General features: G+C 37.9%; 1 protein-coding gene across 1 annotated transcript in view; it reads left to right on the forward strand.

Moving 5' to 3' along the window:
• The window catches only part of LOC117305213 (plexin-A4-like), a 71,185-nt gene that overhangs the window by 1,553 nt on the left and 46,523 nt on the right, over window positions 1-23,109 (forward strand). Inside the window, exons 2-5 of the mRNA XM_033790035.1 lie at window positions 996-2,105; window positions 2,790-2,978; window positions 5,450-5,575; window positions 20,130-20,236. Coding sequence (XP_033645926.1) covers window positions 1,059-2,105; window positions 2,790-2,978; window positions 5,450-5,575; window positions 20,130-20,236 — 1,469 coding nt within the window. The 5' untranslated portion in view covers window positions 996-1,058. The remainder of the gene's footprint in view (window positions 1-995; window positions 2,106-2,789; window positions 2,979-5,449; window positions 5,576-20,129; window positions 20,237-23,109) is intronic.

A 23,109-nucleotide genomic window follows, 5' to 3' on the forward strand; every position in this document is an offset into this window, starting at 1 on the left:
ATGAAAAAAAGGGCCTCTATTTAGTAATAGTTGAAACATAAAAATTTATTAGTTGTTGTCTAGAGCCAACACTGAAGCTAGGTGAGCATATTGCTACAATATAATCTCATTCCACTTATTGTGTGTGGCTGTGAACAATGACTTTTATTCTGAAACAGTGCAACATCTTTTAAAAGTCATTTAGGGAATTGTGGGGTTTTTTTTCAATGTTTGGGTCCAACAGTGAAATTTGTAGATTGGTTTAAGTGAACGTATGCTGGTATATTGGCAAATTTATCAACAAAGATGCGATTTAAGTATTGAAATTTTCAGCGGAATTCATTGTCAACCCTTTTGAGAATACAGCAAAAAATGTCATCAAGAATGTCAAACCCATCCAAAAACGAGGTGGCAGCGAGTACCAACCTTGTTTACAAACGGACAACAGGAAATGTGTTATCTCAAAAAATTTCCTTTAGGGGACCTTTGGAGATTCAAGTTTTCCATTGTTTCTTATCTAGGCCTAGTTGTTGATTTCTAACCTTAGGGGGCAAGAAGTCTGACAAAATATATATGTTGGTCTGGGAGGGCACATCTTTTTTGATGACAGTTTTTATTTTATTTTTTGCTCTCCCCTGGATGGCATATGTGCTTGTTTTAATTGTATTGTCCGAAGAATTTAAATAAAATAAATTGAATCAATACAATCATTTCTACTATTCCAAGTATAACAAGTATATGCTACTGGGTAAAATTTACACCAACTTTTCTCAGTGTCTCTACCAAAGTAGGACCCTACCTTGAAATGACACCCAAGGGAAGGAGTAATAGATAAATAGTGAGTAGTAGTTGAGCGAGAGGTTGTTTTCAGCAGACGCCATTTTGGGAAACTCTGATGGTCGCCTACCAAGCATCCCGGTCCAGCATATCAGCATCCTAAGCTCAACTGTTTCTTGTTGTGTTGGGTGCTTCCCCCAATTAACACTTTTGTTTGTACTTTTTCCATTTGTTTTTAGGACATAGCACTCTCTAAGATTATTTGCTGATGCTGAAAAGTTCCTTCTAAAGTCATCACAGCCATGGATCAATGTTGGATGCTAACGCTTGTATTAGTTACCTACTTCTGCTTATTTGAGTCTGCATCAACTGAAAAGATTGGAAATATCGCTACTTACAAGACATCGTCCTTCCAAAACCCAGACAGCAATGGCGAACTGAATCATGTTCTTCTTCATAACACCTTGGGCAATGTGTACGTAGGGGCGGTTAATACAATCTATCGTCTTGACAATAATTTAGAACATCAGAAGAACGCCAGTATATTGCCCACTTGCGAAGATGAACGGAATTGTGTAAATCACAATGAAATACTCTTTGTTGAACCTTTGCGGAATGCACTGATTACTTGTGGGAGCTACACTGGGCAATGTCAGCTGAGACATATAGAGGAATTGACGGTTACCGCTGAGATTGATAATTATGTAGCATCAAATGAAGACAAGACAACAATTGGCCTCTTGGCACCGGGACCTGGGAACATAGACTGGTTGTATGTTGCTGCTACATTTATAAGTGCTTTTCCCAAAAATAATATTCCTCCAGTATCGAGGAGAACTTTGGATCCGGCAGTACCAGATGCACTACTACTGTTAGCAAGAAAAGACGATGATACAGTCAATTTCAATAACCGCTATAAGACTGACCCTTTTGACATAACTTATGTGTATGGCTTTTCATCTAGCGGTTTTGTTTATTATGTCACTCATCAAAATGACTTGTCCAAAGTGGTACGGGTTTGTCACAATGCTGATAGGCCAGTGTCGACCCGTCCAGACTTGGATGCCTATACAGAGATTACCATACAATGTGGCCAAGGATCGAGTGTGTATCCCTTAGCCCAAGCAGCTTATGTTGGACCAGCAGGACCCAACATCGCTACGTCATTGGGAAAAGATTCAAGTGACTTGATGTTGTACGCAGTCTTCACCAAGGAGAACAACTCAGCTCTCTGTATGTTCAGTATGAGCGACATAGAAGGTGCATTTCTTGCTACTGTTGGTAACTGCATTAGGGGACCTGGGGGTATCAGTGTCACCCATCTGGAAGGAAATAAATGTGATTCCACTGTAAGTTAATCGAATGTATTCAAATCATCAATGCCCGTATATTTTACCGTGTGAGAGTGCTCTCAAAAATTTTTTATCACTTCCGAGGGAATAATCATTCATACCCAAAATAACCGTTGAAGACTGAAACACAAGGTAATACCACCACACACATCATATACCCATCATGGACAATAACACTAAAAAAAACACATCAAAATCAACTTAAGACTACGACGCACAGACATGACAGAATGCCGATGTTAAAAATGTGCATTGAATTGCGTATACCCCCTAGCGTTAATACCCCGTAAGTGATACAATTGAGAGTGCCCTCACACGAGTATTAAAAATTACTATTATTAGCCAGTTAAAAAAATAATAATTCTATCAGCTTACAAACCTGTAAAATCTTGAGCTCAATCGGTCATCGAAGTTGCGAGATAATAATGAAAGAAAAAACACCCTTGTCACACGAAGTTGTGTGCGTTTAGATGGTTGATTTCGAGACCTCAAATTCTAAACCTGAGGTCTCAAAATCAAATTCGTGGAAAATTTCTTCTTTCTCGAAAACTATGTCACTTCAGAGGGAGCCGTTTCTCATCACCAAGTAAGGTTCTATGCCAATAGTTATTTTAAGTAATTACCAATAGTGTCCACTGCCTTTAAATACAATTAAATCAATGACCTTTCAACCTTTCACAGAATGTTCCAGAGATCACTCCATATCTCTGTGACACCAGTGATCTGTATCAATACGCAGATAATCCTAATGCAGTTGAAGCCACACTGTTACTTGAGCAAGCAGGGACTATGATGTCATCAATAGCTACAAGCATTGAGATGAACTATACCATTGCTTTCATTGGAACTTCAAGTGGAGATCTTCTTAAGGTGAGGCAGGACCCATAACAATGTAGACTAAGACCCATGGAGGTTAAAGGGACGCATTGCCTTGGATCGGGCGATCGTGGTCTATGAAAAGCATTTGAAGCTTGACTGCACAAAACGGCGTACCGTGTTAGTTCACAACGTATAAGGATAAACCATGCATTTTCAAGCGTTTGTGTGGATCGTTATAAACTACTCTTGAAAATCTTTCTAACCATATGCATTTTATAACAAACAGTTTCAAACGACCAACTTGCCCGATCAGAGGCAAGGCATCCCTAAAAACAACTGGAATAAAGTCTTGCAATTGCCCCCTTGGACAACAATCAATCCGTCAATAAACCAACCGATCAATCGTAACATTTATTTGCTCTGAAGTTGTTCCGGTTGTGTAAAAGCATCATACGTTATTACCAGTTGTTACAAATTTGATGTACACATCATCTGGGACCAATTTCATGGCTCTGCTTACTGCAGATTTCTGCGCTTACGATCAGGATTCCCCGCTTACAAGCAATTACGTGCAATTGTAAGCGTAGAATGCCTAGTAGCGTGGAGTGCGCATGCGCAGAAGTCAAAATTTTCCGCTAACCCGTGAAATATGCTTGCCATAAGCACAGAATACCCTGCTTCCATAAGCGCCGATTCTGTGCTTATGGTAAGCAGAGCAATGATACAAAGTTCCTATTTTGTTAAAAAAAATCCTTATGAAATTTTGGGATTTGAGTATATAAAAAAAGTTCAATGTCAAATATAAGTTGAAGATTAAGCATTTAAAGAAATCTACTAGCATTAGTTGACACACAAAAAAACAAGTAATAAAGCACAAGCAGCGGCGTAACTAGACATTTTCATTTGGTGGGGCAAGTGGGGGCAAAGATTAAATTTGGGGGGGGGGGGCCAAAGAAGTGCAAGATTATTATTAAATAATATGTTAACTGATAGTTGATACACACCAATGCAGTTCTAAAACAGTCTACATAGCCAGCAGGTAACAAAAGGTTGCGAAAACAACAAAATCTTAGAGAACATGTCATTTTGTATAAGATGAAACTTTTCGACTGTATAAAAGGATTAATTTACCAACTGTGATCACCAAGTATCAATTTAGAGTTGTACATGGCATTCTCAAATAGGCTCTGTGGGTACTAATTAAATTATTGTTTGTATGTTTTATTTCAGTGTAAATACCCAAAATATAATAATATTAGGCCAAGTAAAAAAGACACATGTTTAGCGTCCCCACCCGCTTCCTTTTTACAGGCCGCCTCCTTTTTTATTTTATTTTTTATTTTATTTTTTTATGCACATTTAAAAAAAGAATTTTTATTGATTTTTTTGTTTTTGTTTTAAAAAGGGTTATTTTAAATGATCTCAGCAAAAACAATCTGAATGTGTTGTCTGAATGCCTTGACCAAAATGTTTCATTAATGTTTTGTGTGTTTCAGCAGTAGAAAAAACAATGGATATTTGACATTTTAACAATGAATGGCGGCCATCTTGAAATAAAAAATAAAAAGCCCCTCCTTCCTTTTTTTGAGAAACCCGGACGCTAAACATGTTTCTTTTTTTACTCGGCCTTATTGTGACAAGTGTAAGCCATTAAAAAAAATCAAAATCAAAATCAAAATACAGGATTGAAATTGTGGGTGTAATATAATCACATTTTAGTTATGAAACGGATATTTAAAATAGGCCTACCTCTCAATTCCACCGCTTGCTTCAAAGGAGAAGAATGGTCTAAGCAACCTTTTTCGCTGGCCATTTTGCTGTAGTAAATTTCTCCGTAGTGCATCTGACTAAGTTGTGTTACTGGAGCTATTGGTCTGCGTTCAGACCACCACGTATTAAACAGAACTTTGTGACTTCCTGCACTCTCTGTAACCGCAAAACCACAACATACATTTACCGCCAATACGATCGCGCGCGCGTTTGCATTTTTCATGCCTGCGTTATAGTCCACATACTGATATGAATAAAAGTTTTCCTTTTTACGGCAGCATTTTATGCAGCCTTAAACGATGTATATATTAGGGCCTATAAGAATATACTTTTTTGTGATTTCATATGGGGGGGGGCAAGAGGGGGGGCAAGGGTTTTGAGCGGGGGGGGGGGGGGGGTGCAGGCCCCCCTGCCCCCCCCCCCTCTGGTTACGCCACTGAGCACAAGGGAAACTGGCATTTAGTAAAATTATTTAACTAATTTTGGGTTGAACAAAGGAAAATATTGAGCATCATCTTGAATTTAGCTCTATATGTATGTCAGTCTCCCTATCTTTTTTGGAGGGTGCCAGTCGGAAGCACTTCCCGTAACTGCCCTACAGCCAGGGATCACACTCTGTGTAAGATACAACCTGGGATCCTTTAAGGGGATGTAACTTTTTATTTCAAATAAGCACATAATAAACCTCATGAGAAACTCGCTGTGTAAATTCTTAAAACCCAAAGTCAAACTATTATACTTCCTACTCTCAGGTGCATATCGAGAGTGGAACATCAGCTCGGTATTATGAGAGAATTGATCTTGGAGATGCCCCAGTTCTGAGAGACATTTCATTCGATGACACAAAGCAAGAGATAAACATACTCACCGAACAACAGGTATGTTAGTTAGAGTCTCGTCGCATGAGGCAATTTCTTTTTCACTGGCACTGTAGAGACGACCAACTGTTTATACGCCTGAAACCGTGGGCCTACTCCTTGTCCCTCTTTTGTTTGTACTCCAACTATTTTGCAACAGCTCCCATTGGTTTTGTACATGTTTTCCCAACTGTGGACCTTTCCCGAACAGTGGACCGTCTTGTCTTCCTTTGTTATATTAGTCCTTGGTTTGAATGTATATACCTACTCATCACCACTACTTGCAAGAGGACAATTCTGTTGTTCAACTTTCTTGGAAACTTTCTATCAGCAAGCAATAAGTATAATAATAATACAAAATTTTAAGTTTTTCCTATTTCTCTAAGGACTACGTCTAATTCAAAATATTATAGAAATATAAATGTAGATAAATACAATAAAACTAACATGTGAAAAAAAATCAAAAGGTGGTAGCGTTTTTGAGATACCACCGAAAATCTGGAGTGGTTATGTCTGTGCAGAAAAAATAATCTGCAATTTGAACACACAATAATGAGAAACGTTTCTCAGATTGAAATGTTTTTGAGTTCATATCTCTAAACCAAATTCCTTCGAAGGAAATTGTTTCTCAAAATGTTGTACACTATCAACAGCTGCAGTGCTTCTCACCAAGAAAGTTTTTATATTACAAATTGTTGGAGAAACTTCTAAAGGTATTCCATAGAAATTGTTTCTCAAAATGTTGGTCATTATCAACAGCTGCAGTGCTTCTCAACGAGAAAGTTTTTGTATTATAAATTGTTGGAGAAACTTCTAAAGGTATACCCTTCGTCTAAATGCAAAGTACAATATTTGTAATTATTGAGTAAAAGCAAAAATATGAGGAGTATTGTCTAAGATGGTGATTATGTTCAAGAGTAACAATCCTCCAGGGAAATATTTCTTTCTGCTGATTTTTGAGGAAGTAGCATATATGAAGACCTGTCATAATGGATTATATCAGTTGCCGCAATCTTGATACTTAAAAAATAAACATGTACTAAACTAAACTTCAACTGAAGAAGCCTTCAGGCGTCGTTGGGTTGATAGCGTTCCGACTCTCTCCGGGATTCCCGCGATATTCACTGGCGATATTCACGCGAGACTGCTGGCCCCACGGGACTTACTGCTCTTGCGCTGTGCAGGTTCATTAAGTAGTCGGCAGCCAGCTGCTTTGCGCAAGAGCAGTGATCTCACGAGAGCAGTAATCGCGGAAACTTAAACCGCCACGACTTTACTCTCACACCGCGACAGACCATTAATGACTTGTCCACAAGTCTAGCACAGGTTTGGACAGATGATGTATTTTTATTACCATAAGAAAGCTAAAAGTCGAAAATGCATAGCTCTTGAAAGTGAGGCTCCACGGTCAAAATTTTAGTTTTGTGATGCACTCCATTTCCAATAGATGGAAAAATGAAAGTCTCATACCTCGCATTAAAATGGCGTTAATTGCTTCTGTGTTTAATACCCTTACAGGGACATTTTTTGCGAAAATCCAAAAATGCTCAATGATGCCACTTGTGGTCTGTACATTTTTGTACAGAAAATTCTTAGTAGGCCTACACTGCTACACTCTGAAGGCCTACACTCTGAAGATACTCAATCAAAACAGTATGGAATTATTTTGAGCTTCTGACTGGCACTGAAATCCCTTTTTGGAAGTACAAACCCAAGATGACATTATATTTCAAATTTCAAATATAATTTTATTTTCCATCGAGGTATAGAGCAATAATTTTTCCCAAACTTTATAAAGACTCCATCTTATTTGAAAATGAATGCATTACAAAAATTAATTTTGACCTCGGAGCCCCTTTTTTGAAAACCCATCGATATACTTTATTTTGATTCCGATCTACTTTTGAATGCATAATACATTATGAGCCACTATTAGGATGTCATTCATGTATGACTGGCATGCGACATATGGCATGTGTGAGATCCAATAATAACAAATCTCCCTCGCAGTTAAAAAGGATTAGGTTTACAGTTAGATATGTCATTAAGGACTTATTTGTATTTTGTATTTTCGATTGTTTATTTTTTTTATTTTTTTTTTTATTTTATTTATTTATTTATCATTATTTAGCTGTTCCGAGCTTTCAGTCGGAACAGCTATTGTTTTCGTCCAGATTATTATTATTTTTTATTATTATTATTATTATTATTATTATTATTATTATTATTATTCTTTGTTTCTACCAAAAACCCATTGACTTAACACATGAACTTTCTTAATAACATAATATTAATTTACCATTATAAGAAACAAGTAAATGATATACCACATGAAAGCCTATGATTTGACTTACTTTTTAAATGTCGTTTGATTAAAATTCTTAATTAATTATTCACGTTACAGGGGTGTGAATATTTAATTAGCCAATTTTGTGACAGTCATATCTCAAGAAGTATTCATCCGATCCTGAAACTTTTTTCAGCTATACACTAGTCAGGTCCTGTTAATGTGATTTCCGACATAAAATTCTGGACGACGTCACCATGACGTCATGTAATGCACGTTTTGTGTCTGTGCACAAACACAATGTCTCTTGAAGTGTAAACAAACCCAGCTTTCCAAAACATAATTTATTCGATTAAAATTAAATTACATGTTGTACACTTCCCAAAATTGCTTTAGATTAAGATATATGTTATTGATGGTCATTTTAAAAGCATCAGAACTTATAGAAACAGTGTAATTATTTTAAAAAACCTGTATTTCCGGGGAAGTTTTTTCAAAGATCATGGGTACGGCGTAAAACTTGATTTGAATAGTCAAAATTGTAAAACTGTTAACTTGACCAAGTCCTTATACCATTTTCGACCGGTGTTATTGCGTTTTTTTGTTCAATATACATAGATTTCTTAAGGTAACCGACTAGCACAAGTCTAAACTTGTTCCCAAAATTTGACAAGCCTGAGCATGGTGCGTCGTGGACCGGGTTCATTTCAGCCGACGAGCGTGGACGACGAAAACAGACCGCCCGGGATTTGGAATTATTTACGGGTAAAGTCACCTTGTTCGCGCCGGGGACCATTTGCCTAAACTAATTCCAGTATTTCGCGTTACGTTCGGAAATTAGACCATGACAAACAAAAACTCTTTGACAGGAATACAAAAGCAGAGATTTTATTATGCTGACGTTTCTCTGGTGGTTGAGTGGCTCAGTTTTATAGAGCTGCTTATAATAAACAGGCAAAACATTTTGCTTTACAAAATTGCAGAAATTGAGCAGAATACCTGGATTCACAACTTGAACATGAGGCATGGTTAAGCTGCTTTTTGTGTTTAAAAAGCTATTATGTAGTTTGGTCCTGGGCCAATGGCTTTTAAAGGAAAGAATCGCAGCGCTTACGTAATCAGGGAACTGTGCTTATGCTAAGCGTATTTTACAGCTTAGCAGGGAATGTGTTCTTCACGTCACAATTCGCATAAAAATTTTTGCTACAGTTGACTAATTGTGCTCAACTCCTGCGAAACTTTCACTGCGAAAACAGTGACTTAAAAATTTGATTTGCATTCGCAGGAAAAACTGTGCTTTACTTGTGACAAAAGTAGGCAGGGGCGACTAGTGTGCTTTAGTGTTAAAGTCGCGACTACAAATTATTATTTGAGTCGCGACTACTGTTTTTCTCTACTCCGTTATAATCGTGTCCACACATCGACTACAAAATTTGTCCCGACTACCTGTTTGGTAAACCAGTTGTGTTGCTTACTACTATTCGCAACATAATTAATATTGCCCTTGCGGCATAGCGGCACAAAACTTGAGAATCTGTACTTTATCTCGACAAGTGTCGTAGTTAGGTTTGAAGTGCGACTAGTCGAGTAGTAAATTTCACTAGTCACACCCATTCGCAACATAATTAAAAATTTGTCCCGACTACCTGTTTGGTGAACCAGTTGTGTTGCTTATATTCGCAACATAATTTATATTGCCCTTGCGGCATAGCGGCACAAATCTTGAGAATCCGTACTTTATCTCGACAAGTGTCGTAGTTAGGTTTGAAGTGCGACTAGTCGAGTAGTAAATTTCACTAGTCACACCCATTCGCAACATAATTAATATTGCCCTTGCGGCACATAGCGGCACAAATCTTGAGAATCCGTATTTTATCTCGACAAGTGTCGTAGGCAGGTTTGAGGTGCAACTAGTCGAGTAGTAAAATTCACTAGTCACCCATTCGCAACATAATTAATATTGCCTTTGCGGCACATAACGGCACAAATCTTGAGAATCTGTATTTTATCTCGACAAGTGTCGTAGTTAGGTTTGAGGTTCGACTAGTCGAGTCATGATGGGAACTTGCTTAATGAAAAAGATTCAGTGCTCTGCAGAAGCATTGAATTCTGCGCTTACGTCAAGCGAAATAGACTGCTTATAGCAGGGATTTCTTTTGTTTGTGTGCTTCCAAGTTCGCACATTATTTTCCAAGCTTGCACATCACAGTAAAGCGGAAAATGGTGATCGTAAGCGCAGACTTTGGTGGTCATGAGAACCATGTAATTTTGCCCTGTTAGTAGGTTTGGTAAGGCCTACACTTCAAACATGTAAAGTCAAAAAAGATTGTTAGTACATGAGGGGAAATCTTGTGAATCTGGTCCAATTTGACTCTGCTTCACCGCGTAAGCAAAGAATTGACACATCAGAAGCGCGGATATTATCGTTTACTTAAAGCATATTTCACAGCCTAGCAAGGATATTTTTGCTTGTGCGCGGGGAAGCTTATCATATGTAATCTTTGCTTTGAACTAATTGTACAGATATTTCAGCGCCTGCACAGTAAGCGGAGAATGGTGGTTGTATAATAAATGGGCAGAGTTTGGTTGAAGCAGACAGAGCCATAAAACTGGGCCGTGTTCTACAGGGGAAATTATAGCTTGACATTTTGTGACAGTTTTGGTCTCTGCGACGTACACATACAAATACAGAGTCAGATACAGAAATTACGGTGCAGAAATCGTGCAATTGAAATGTCTCATAAGAGCGCCCCCTATCGGCAGGAGTAGGAAAATAAAGGAGTATCCTACAAATTAATTATGTGTTTTTATAAAGACGTAAAATAATATCAAATGGAAGCTTTAGGATGTTTAGCTTAATTCCTATCATAAAACATATTAAAATTATTTATTAATTAACCACCAGTGACCCTCATATGCATATTAATTAGGAAATCTTTGCAGCATCATCTCAAGAACTTCACGGCCGACTTTTCAACTGTTTGTTTTTAAAGACTCCTTGGGGGTTGGAGATTAATTTGAAAAAACTGTGACCTCAAGTTGACCTCTACTTCCGCGTCAACCGGAAGTGTCACCATATCTCAAGAACTATACAGCAGATTTTCAAAATATTTTCAGTTATAAACTCCTTAGGCATAAAATATTAACTTTAAAAAACCGTGACCTCAAGTTGACCCCTACTTCCTGGTCAACCGGAAGTGGGACCATATCTCAAGAACTATACAACAGATTATCAATTTTGGTTCAGTTATAGACTCCTTGGGCATTCAAGGTTAGTTTGAAACAACTTTGACCCCATGTTGACCTTTACTTCCGGGTCAACCGGAAGTGAACCCATATCTAAAAAAGTACAAAGCTAATGTTCAAACTTCAGTTGTAGACTCTTAGGCAATAAATATTAGCTTTGGAAAACTGTGACCCCAAGTTGACCTCTACTTCTGGGTCAACCGGAAAAGGGACTATATATCAAGATCTACACAACCGATTTTATAGACTCCTTGACATTGCAGATTATGTCATAAGGTTGTAATGTTTGTGAATTTTTGCAAATTCGATACACTTGCGACTTTTGAAAGGAAACGATGTACCTAATTTGATCTTTACTTGAAGCTTGAAATTAAGCAAAATTACCGGAACAGCTCTGTGATTGTTAGTAACAATCACTATCTCTAGTTTGTTATTGTTTTTTTTCCATATATATTTTTATTTTATTTATTTGTTTGTTTTTATTCTGATTTTTATTTTTTTTTACTTTTGTGGATTTTTTAATTATTATTTATAGATTTTTGTTATTTTATATATTTTTTTTTTTTGGGGGGGGAGGATTCATGCCTCAAATTAAATGGAGTCTACAGAGGCTATGGCCTCTGTTGCCCTGAAATTGGTCATGTTTAAAACATTTTCCCCTAGAACTAAAAAAAATTTCCACTGGAAGTGCCCTTTGCAAAATTAGTTATGGCCTTACCCTATCAATTCCAGGCCTGGGGGTAAACAAAGACAAGTTGACAAGAGTGGGATTTGAACCTGTGATCTTCAGGTCTTGTGCCGGGGCTCCACCAACTGAGCTAACTGGCCCCAGCCTGTATTGATGGTCTTTCCTATCTGTTAGGGGGATGGTGAGCTTGGGGATGCCAGTAATGATATGAGGTCGTGCAACCGTATACTTCAAGATAGTCAGGGATCATGCCACCCTAAAGGCTGAGTCACACTGCAGCGATAACGATAACGATAAAGATCACGACGCAAAGAGAACACATTCTATTTGTTGAATTGCTCCACGCAGAATTCCCACACATTCATTCAACCAATAGAATGCGTTCTCTTGGCGTCATTATCGTTATCGTCCTCACTTGGTGGCGCTATAGAGATGACATACTTGTCCTCTACGATAGCACTCTTGAAAACTTCAAGAGCCTTATTCATACTATGAATCAAATACACCCAATCCTAAAATTTACATTTGAGGCATCCGATACTTCCATCAACTATCTTGACTTAACAATCTTCAAAGGTACGAGATTCAATGAAACTGGTATTTTAGACACAAAGGTCTATACCAAACCCACTGAAACCTACCAATACCTACACAAAACATCATGCATCACACACCCCACATGTGTTCAAAGCATTCGTATACGGAGAAACACTTCGTTATGCTCGAAACACAAACAACAAAGATGATTTCTTACTCAAAGTCAAGAATTTTTCCGAAAAATTTACCACAAGAGGTTACAAAGCTTCGGAAATCGCCACAATCACTGGGAAAGTATCACACAATGAACGGTCAAAACCTGATTCATAAACGACCAAATAAACCAAAAAGCAAAACCCCACTTGTCCTAAGTACGACTAAGTACGAAGTACAACCCACACATCAACCATGGTGATCTAAACCAAGCAATCAAAAAACACTTGTCTATGATACAACGCAACTAAATACTCTCGGGAATCTTTCCGGATCCCCCCTTCGTTGCATACAGAAAAGACCAAAACATACGAGAAAAGTTGATCAGAGCTAAACTAAACCAGAGTACAACCGACTCAACTTCCCAACAGCTCAATCATACTTCACATGATTCAGGATTTATTGAAGACCCCGATGACACGCTTGACATCCTAGTTTCTCTACTAGAGGAACAATTCACCAATGGTCAGGAATTCACTCCCACAAATTCACCACCTTCACCCTGAACCTAGCGGCAAACACAACCAATAACCTTTCTTTCTCTTTTGAGATTAGAGACCTATAGATTCAATCTGAATCACCCACACCGCAACTGAAGAGTGCACGAAATTGAGGCACGAAAACATGTTATTGCTATAATTATAAAGGGGATCTGAAAAAATATCCCCGCGGTCTCACCCCAACCCACACAAACCAATGACACAACCGTCAGAACGGCTTCCTTGATTACCCCAAATATATCCACCCACCACACACTCTACGGTCAACCCAACTGACAGAGATTTATTTAAACTGACATGGGCCCCACCCATACACCTTGCAAACATTTTTTGGTTTGCAAACCTATGGTATCAAGTCAACAGTCTCAAAATGTCACTGAATTGGACAGCGCCATCATTTATTTACCATTTACTATTTATCATTATCGTTATCGTTCTCGTTATCCGGGTGGGACCGGACTTTATAACGCACAACCTGGGAAACAGCATTGTAAGGCAATCTCCTTTTGAAGATAAATTAATTCTTCTAAATTTGAAACAATAAACCGATGGGAAAACTGAGTGCGGGTAACATATAAATCACTTGTGGGTTAACAAAATGTGTGAAACAAAATGTGCATATTATCTGTTGAAAATACAATGTTTCATCTTGTATTGTGTTTACATTCGTACATGTATATATGATGGTGAAATATAATATACAGTATTAGAATGTCAGTGAAGTGTGACAGGCAAAGATGACATATGGCATATAGGAGATCAAATACTTTAATGAGAATTCTCCATGGTAATTGAAACAGACAAGATGAAGAAGTACAGTGTTATACTGTTACCAAGCCAAGATTTCATTTGATGTGATTTGAAATAGTATATTGATTTTTGTTTTAATTGTTTTCACAGCCAAAGGCTGAATTGAGACAATTTCGTACAGATATTTTCTGTTCGCAGAAATATTAAAAAATATATATATATAAACAAAAAGTTTACATAAAAAATTGTAATAGAAAAAAAAAAGCTTTTTCTATTTGGTTGAACAAATATTCAATAAAAATAGTAAACAATTACTTAGTCAAATTAAAAGAGCACCTTAGGATGACACCCTTTTGGGTGTGAAAAGCGACACAAAAACTGCGTAATATTATTATTATTTTATGTATAACCATAACAATAATAACTTTTTTAGTAGTAACATTAACTCCTCTGATGCACATGTTTTTCTGAATACTTTGATGTCATATAAGCCGGCGGATTGAATAACCTGAGATAAAAATTCTTCAGAGAAGGTGCTTCGCTAAACCCAGTGCCATACATAGAAAATAAGGATTTGAAACTGTGGCTGGGAGAATTTTGTTGGAAGAATTAGTTAGGATTTAGGATCCATTAAATTGATTTGTTTGCTGACTTGTTTGTTTTCATGAATGTTTATAAGGATAAACCTTTAGTCGGTAATTACTTCTTGGTTACGCATGTCTCTTTGAAGTTTATAGTCGGCACTGCAAACCCGATCAGCCAGAGATAAAAAACTCTTGTGTGAAAAGACTCACTAAACTCCCCTCCAGAATTTCATTTGAACAATGATAAAGGAAAGCATTTATCATGAGGTGTTGGGGTTGAAGTAGTGTGATATCTTTGATTGATTGATAATGATGATGCTGTCCAATTCAGTGACACTCCAAAACTGTTGACTTTAGATTTACACAAAAATGTGAATTAAATTTTGTACAAATGAGTTTTATGGTCAGGGTCTACGTCTGGGTATTATGTTCGTAGTTTTGTCAGGTCGACAGAGGTAGTTGACGAACATTAAGAGGAGCAGAAGAAGAAAAAAAACGGTTGACAAAATGTGTCATCAAATTGATTTTTAGGAGAGACCGCGGGGATATCTTTTTTAGATCCTCTCTTTGAAGCTCCACCTCTGGGTCCGAATCCTGTCAGGGAACTATATGGTTTGTGTTTTTAGTCCCTACCAGCTGTGTGTGTTTCCCCTGGAATAAATTTCTGGGGGTTTTCCTCTCGCATCTAAAACTGAAACCAAGCACCCTGTATAGTTATTGACAACTGCATTGCGTTCTTACTCACCCAGTTCAACCAAATTATATACCATTTGAAGTTTGTTAGTTGTTATATGTTTGGTTTGCGGTAACACCATGTGTGTATCTACTTGCCAGGAAGAGTTGTTCTTAGAGAACTGTCTTGCTTAATTCTACTATCGCGGAGTAGATTGTTCGGGTGTTCGGGAGACTTCTCAGTTCTGAATATAACTGTCCCGCTTTTTAACTATTACCTGGGCGGATGGTATAGAAATAGGCTGGGAATACTAGCTTATAACTGATTTCTGTCTTTTGCAAACCCTTAACAGAGATGTTGACAAACTCTAGGGAGACCACCAAACCTAGGGCTAGAGTGCTGGATGTAGGATGTAGCCCAGTTCATTTGCTTCCCATTTCCCTCTGTTTTGTGCTTGTCTTATCCACGTTGTAACCACTGAGATCACCCGTGCATAAACCCAGAGGTCCAAGGCTCGAATCCCATGTAGAGTGTAATGGGCGAGGGTTTAAGAGCATCAAATTTAAGTTTTGATGCCAAGTCACCAGAGTGTGGGTTCGAATCCCGGTTGTGACACTTGTGTCCTTGAGCAAGATACTTTACTATAATTGCTTCTCTTCACCCAGGGGTATAAATGGGTACCTGCGAGGGTAGAGGTTGAAATTGTGAATGAAAAAGCCTTTGGAGTGCCACGACAGCTCAGGGCTGTATACTCCCCAGGGAGCTGAGAAAGATTAAAGGGATGTTATTGGCCCAATGACCTGGGCCCTAGTGTAAAGCGCATTGATACGGTTATGTGAAATGCGCTATAAAAGAATTTGTTATTTTTATTGTTATTCTAGAAAAAAATTATTGGTTCACCCTAAGTTTAGTTGAAGCTTTGGTATCTAGACATAAAATTGGTAGCCAGTCGAATACCAAGTTTTGTGAATGTTCATTACAATTAAGAAATGCTCGTCCAAGTCATGTGTAATGGTCTGTTAATCAGCATGCAATAGCATTGAATGTGTATTTGTGATCATCTATGCATGATTGCATATTGTTGCTATTAATCATTTTCGTACATCAGAGTTTTAACCCATGTTTGTCAAGCGAATCCTTAGGCATTGGCGATGTAGGGTCCAAACTCTCACAAAATTTATGATTCATTCTCTTGGGAAATTAATGGGAAAGGATGCAAACTAATTTACCACAATTTTCACCCTTTATTTTAATTAATTACTGACTGCGAATGAAAAACTGGTGAAAAGCTAATTAATTTAACTCTTGAGATTTATCTCTTTATACTTAAAGAAGTGACACTGTCTGAGAAGTTTGTAAATGATAAACCATCTTGAAATGCCCAAATGTATACTAGCATCAGTGGGTTACATGTAGGTTATAGTAAAGCAAGTTTGGAGGGGGGGGGGGTGACTGGAGTAGATTAGATTTAAAGGCAAGTAGAGTACCTTCAGTCTTCAGTTTCTCCTGAAGGCGAGCAGAGTATATACTGTTTGAAACGGTGTCAGTTTTGCTCTTTTTGAGTGAAGTTGGAATGAACTTCATTCTAAATCAATTTGAAAGTACCCGTCTTTCTAAAAGACGTTATCCGCCATATGGGGGGCTCTTTGCAAGAGGGGTCTGGCAGGTAAAATGAGTGTTTATTCACTCTTTTATATTAAAGGAACACGTTGCTTTGGATCAGTCCAGTTGGTCTTTGAAAAGTGTTTGTAACCCTTTGTTACAAAATGCATATGGTTGGAAGATGTTTTAAAAGTAGAATACAATGATCCACACAAACATGCCTCGAAATTGCATGGTTTTCCTTTTACCTCGTCGACTAACACGGTCGGCCATTTATGGGAGTCAAATGTATAAAAAAGGTGCATTTTCCAAACCTCTGCTTTCTGGCTCTGGGCTTGATTTTATGTTGGAGAGACCAAACAAACAACTAATAATAAGTTCTTATATAGCGCATTTCACAATCACTGTCATTGGGTAACATTTCTTATTGTCTCAGCTCCCTGGGGAGTATACATTCTGGGCAACCGTAGCACTCCAAAGGCTTTTGCATACGCAACATCATTCTCTACCCTCGCAGGTACCCATATATACTAAATTTCACAGGTGAAGAGAAGCAATTATAGTAAAATTTAACACTGCTCCAAACTTCATGGGGACCCTATTAAGGCACTGGACACCTTTGGTAATTGCCAAAGACCAGTATTCTCACTTGGACATGCATAAAACAACAAACTCGTGAAAATTTGGACTCAATTGTTTGTCGAAGTTGCGAGATAATAATAAGACACCCTTTTCGCACAAGTTGTGTGCCTCCAGATGACTTGAATTTGAGACCTTAGCTGAGGTCTTTTTATAACGTCAAATATTTTAGCGAGAAATTACTTCTTTCTCAAAAACTATGTTACTTCAGAGGGAGCAGTTTATCACAATGTTTTATACCATAAACAGCTCTCTATTGCTTGTTACCAAGTAAGTTTTAATGCTTACAGTAATTATTTTGGGTAATTACCCAATAGTGTCCAGTGCATGTAAGCCGGAAATGAGGTTTGAAAAATTGCCCAGTGGTACCTTACTTTACAGGAAAATTTGAACATGTCATTGTTCCGTTGAATCAAAAACCACTTTCCACTTCCCGCTGTTAAAAACAGGAAGTTGTAACATCACACTCAGGATGCCAGTACACAGGTCACTCCCAAAAAACAATATCATGGGTATTGTTCTTTCTGTTTGTTGTTCCTGGTGTAGGGTTTATCCTATAAAAAGCATTGTTGGTGAAGTTTAGCCTGAAAGCCTACTGATTGTGGAGTTCATGATAGAGCCATTTTTTTCTTCTGTAAAATAAATCCCTCTGAAATGAAGTCACATATTCGAGAAATATTATTAGTTTTGAATGGATTGAGGAATAATTAATAGTAATTTGTTTTTATATAAGGGAAATAATGTGTGCTGAGGAGGTTTTCAACTAGTGGTTTAATCCCAAGGAGGCCTGGTTCTTGATAATTTTACCGAGACGAAGTTGAGGTTAATTATCAAGAACCAGGCCTCGGCGGGTTCAACCACTAGTTAAAAACCGATTCAACACACTTTGATTCCCATTCATAAATACCTTTTCGGTAAAAAAAACATCAACACTTTTTGGTCAAAAGTAAAATAAAAGCAAACATTTTAATTGTGCAATGATTTCTTTCAACACAACACCCCTCCAGCTATGAAATGGTAAGGCCCTCAGGTAAACAACTCCTTATAAGGGCATGTTGTATCGCGTGATGTGGCACAACTGTTTCAGCCGTTGCTCTTGACCAATAGGAATGAAGAAACTGTCTTATAAGCAGAGGTGCAGTCTCGCGTGTCACACCATGTTTCAACACTTTTTACTGGTCATAAACAAAGGTTTATACACACCCACGTGACGCGCTGTCCACCAATAGGAATAGCGAAACTGTCTGAGGTATTTATGAATAGTGCTTTATACACTGGCATCTCAAAGCACTTGTTGCTGTTTTTTGTCAACAGGTTTTAAACAAAATTCAATATGGGATTCACAGAGGTGATACTTAAAGAAAAGGAACTGGTTACATTTCCTCGTTGTTCTTTTTCAATTACACTGAGTTTGTTCAAAGTCATGAAGTTTGGTGCATGTGAAACTCAAGCCAATTGAAAGTTGCAGCTCTGGTTGTGTTACCACTAATAGTTTCCTAAGAAAACATGTTAAAGCTCCTATTGCTTATTCATTACAACGTGTGGAAAGTTAAGGATTATCATTAATTATTCTTATATGTGTATTAGTCCTTCAAGATTTAATATATTTTTATTTGTATTAAATTTCAGCAAAGGCTAAATTACATTGAGTTTTTTTTTTTAAGTGCGGCTTCAATGTCAAATTCAGTTTTGTGGTGTCCTTTAGTTTTCATCGCACAGTCCTTGTAAAAAAGCAAAAAACATCTTTTTATAATAGTCTCTAAATTATAACTTCACCTAAAACTGTTGTTAAATGTCATTTTTTCTGACACTCATCAAACATCAAAACAGATAGGTTTATACAATTCAAAGAGGAATTGTTTGTTCCAATCAAATGGTCAAATCCAATGTGGTTGTGATTAAATATTATCAAAATTTAGAAATGATCTGAAAATTATACAATTAAAAAGTTTACAGACCAATATCTAAAAAGCGTTGTCATCAAATATTATTGGTTTCTGACAAAAAATTGCACTTAAAAGATACAAACACTGTTTTAAGTTGACTTGTAAGTTTTCCCGTCCATTTTCATAAAGACTCTTGGGAAATGAATTTCCATACTCCACTGGGTTGCATTATGAAACGACATATATCATACAGCAAGGTCATGCTTACAGATACCAGTTCATATTTGCCAGGCTGACTTTCTAGGGATTGTTACAGACCGACGTGTTTGAATCTCTGTTCATGTATATATATTTGGTTTGCGGTAACACTATGTGTGTATTTACTTGCCAGGTAGAGTTAGTTCTTCAGAGAACTTTCTTTCTTTATTCTACTGCTGCGGAGTAGATTTATCAATGTTTGGGAGACATTCTGAAAAGAACTGTCCTGACTACCATTCTATACCCGGGTGGAAGGTATAGAAAATTGGCTGTGAGACCTGACGATGACTAGAGCAAGCTAGTCGAAACGTTGAGACCAATAACTGCGATAGTGCAGTTAATTACGAAGTAGTAGTCCCAGCCAATTGTCTTTGCCTTCCGCCCAGGTAGTAGTTAAAAAGCAGGACAGTTCTTTTCAGAACTGAGAAGTCTCCCCAACATTCGATAAATCTACTCCGCGGTAGTAGAATAAAGCCTAAGACAGTTCTCTAAAGAACAAAATCTACCTGGCAAGTAGATACACACAGGGTGTTACCACAAACCAAATATATATTGATACCTCACCTTGTAATGCCTCAATCCTATATCTCTGTTTTTGTAACAAATTTTCTCACACATTTCATTGCTTTATGTTTTGTTTTTCTCTTATAGAGGCTCCTGCTTTATGCTCTATTTAAGTGTTTTGTATTATTATTTATCTTCTCTTACTCAGCTTCTGAAACTTAAAGTGGAAAGTTGCGGCCAGTACCCAACGTGCCAGACCTGCATAGGGATGCCAGACAGCGACCCGTACTGTGGATGGTGCACACTGGAGAACAAGTAAGAATAATATTCAGAATTTTAACAAAACTGTTTGAAAAATTATACAAAAAATCACGAAACTGATTATCCAATGGTTGAAACAGTGATGTGGTTTTTCACTAGCTTAAACTTTCACAGGTTTACTATGTAGGCCCAACCGTGGTTTATGTAAATTGTGGATACTGATCTTTGGCATTAAAAGATTGTCAAAAGTGACTTCCATATACATCCAAAGTGATAACATATCAAAAAGACAACGGACACACATTAGTGGTGTTCACACGACAGCAATTTAACCAGGGTCGCTTGCTTAATTTTAGCATGGTTGTAAAATGAAGCAGTGTTTGACAAGCTTTGCAAGAGAACTTATACAGTAGACTTGTTTTTGTCCTTTCACACCATGTACGTACATTTCGTAAAATTATCCAACCATGCAACAATTAAGCAAGGGAACCTTGCTAAATTGCTTTCTTGTGAACTGGGCTTGATAGTTAACTTTCAAAAACCACAAAATAACTTGAAAAGCTTGGTTTGGGCATTTATTCTTCTGTTGGTAGGCGTACAGGGTCTGCCATCTTACAAATATCTGGGACAAACTTTATCTACAGAGAATGCAATAGGAACCTTGGCTTCTTCCTGAGCTGTTTCCTGCCCTATCAGGATGTGGACTGTTTATCAGACATAGCAGAGTTCTGCAAAGTCACATTATTTATCCTTAAAGAGGTGGTTCTGCATTTGATTAAAAGATTCGCTTTTACAAATCCAAAATTATGTAGATGTTACTTAAATACATATAATTTTAGAGTTTCACTCCTAATACCCCCTTAGCACAGCATTACGACCTTACGAAGATCATGCCAATCAACCCGATATCAAAAAAAAATTCAAGTCGGGGTATGATCGCCGTCAAAATCCAGCAATTTGGCAAATTAAAGACTCCGCCCAACTGTACTGCATGTTTCTACGTAAAAAGTGTTTCTGACTCGCTGTCACTACGACAAGACCAATGCCGACCAAGCGGTTTTCTACTTCGAAATGGTTGCCGACGATGCTGCTTTTTAATTACGACCACAGAGATCTCACCACAATGTTACCACGCTGCTTGTACGATAATGGCGCTCCCACTATGACTTTGCCCCACTTATTGTTGGCCGCGACCCAACTACACGTATTTTCTTGCAGCTTACTGACCTAGGAGATCCCACCCAACCAAAACACCCTCATGGAGATCCTCCAACTTTTGGTCCACGATTGGCCTGCGACTGGTCACGCTCTCGGCCACTTTTCCATCGTAGTAGCGGTGTCTGGGTGTGAACGGGGTATACGCTGGGAGCTTCTTCAGACTGGTGACCATGTCCAATGCTTATGAACTACCTTTTATACCCTTTCTTGGTGGACATAGAGGACGTTGTAGGCGTGGTTTGGACTAATTGGTCATGAATGTTCTGGAGATTGTATGTTTCGTAGCTTTGTTGAGGGTGTTCTACCCCTGCTTCTGATCCAAATGGCCTCCCCTAAGCCACCTATAGTGGTTTTGTCAGGTTCTGTGTCAACTACCGGAACCTTGTTCCATTTGATGGTGTGGTTAGTAGCTGCAGCATGGTTGGTGATGGCCATTGTGTGGCTTGGTGATGGAGGAAGAGCGAGTAGATTGGGTGTAGGGTTGATTTTCCACTACTTTTTTTTTATGTTCAAGTTGAAATGGCGCTACATAAAAAACCCTTGTATTGTATAGTATTGTATAAGGGTGCCGAAGGCGCGACCCATTTCACCGATGTACATGTAGGTACTGCGGCAAGCAAGGCAAGGAATTTCATAAATGGCCTCTGCTTTTTGAAGAGGTTGGCAACTTGTCCTTAGGGTGAACCAGCAGTTGATGCAGAGTGTGGTGTGGTCTGACAGCATGGGGGATAAATAACAACCATCCCTTTTGTGCAAGTGTTGTCATCTTTACTAGGTGGTTCAGCATTGATTTATTTATTTGTTTCTTGTTTGTCATGTGGAAACTTTTCAGTGAAAAGCTGTTTTCAACTGTTTTTTTTTTTTTTTTTGAGCCAATTATAACATTCATTAATATCAAAATAGCACATTGTATCAGAGAATACATGAGCAAAGAAATTACAGAGAACACAAACAAGTTTTAAGTTAACAGACAGTGAGACAAGGTTGAACAAAGTTAATTAACTGTATTCACAAACTGTTTTTAAATCTGGGCCAGCAAGAAGATAGGAATAGACCAAATATTTAAAATTGCACCTGTAGATTTGCATATTGGGTGGTCGGATAAGCGTAGTGGTATCTTTCCTGGCCTTCCACCTCTTGGACAAAATCAGTTCAAATCATGTTGGTGGCACTATTGGGTTTTCAGTCCCTACCTGACTGCGGGGGTTTTAATAAGAGACATTTATATAGGGCTCTTACACGAGGTACCACAGCGCTTTACAAGAAACTGTACAATAGCCAAATATTCCAGGGTTTTCCCTGGAATAGTCTACTGGAGTTTTCCTACCACATCTAACATTAAAACTTCCTTCCGTTTCTTAGCTCCATTGGGTTCTGGCTAGTAGAGTGATTAACTACGCTTTTCTGAGAGTCCTTGGCTTTACAACCCGAATAAATTCAATGAAATGAAATTAATTGCAGACAGTTAAAAACAAAACAAGGCCCACGTATGCCTAACATTAACATCTCAAATTCTTGAATTGTTGTTTATATAACTGCCTCAGTTGGAGGCACAAGGTTTAGTGAAAAGTAATTATTATTCAATTTAGCTCAGCTGTCTCGATGTATTTCTTCTTCTTTTTTCGTGCACCTTTTTTTCCCCCACTTAAACTGAAGTAAACTTGATGGCACGGTTGGCTTGTGCGTAAAGCGCTCGCCTCTCACCAAGG

Source organism: Asterias rubens, chromosome 2 (assembly GCF_902459465.1).
Source record: "Asterias rubens chromosome 2, eAstRub1.3, whole genome shotgun sequence".
In the NCBI taxonomy this organism is placed as follows: Eukaryota; Metazoa; Echinodermata; class Asteroidea; order Forcipulatida; family Asteriidae; genus Asterias; species Asterias rubens.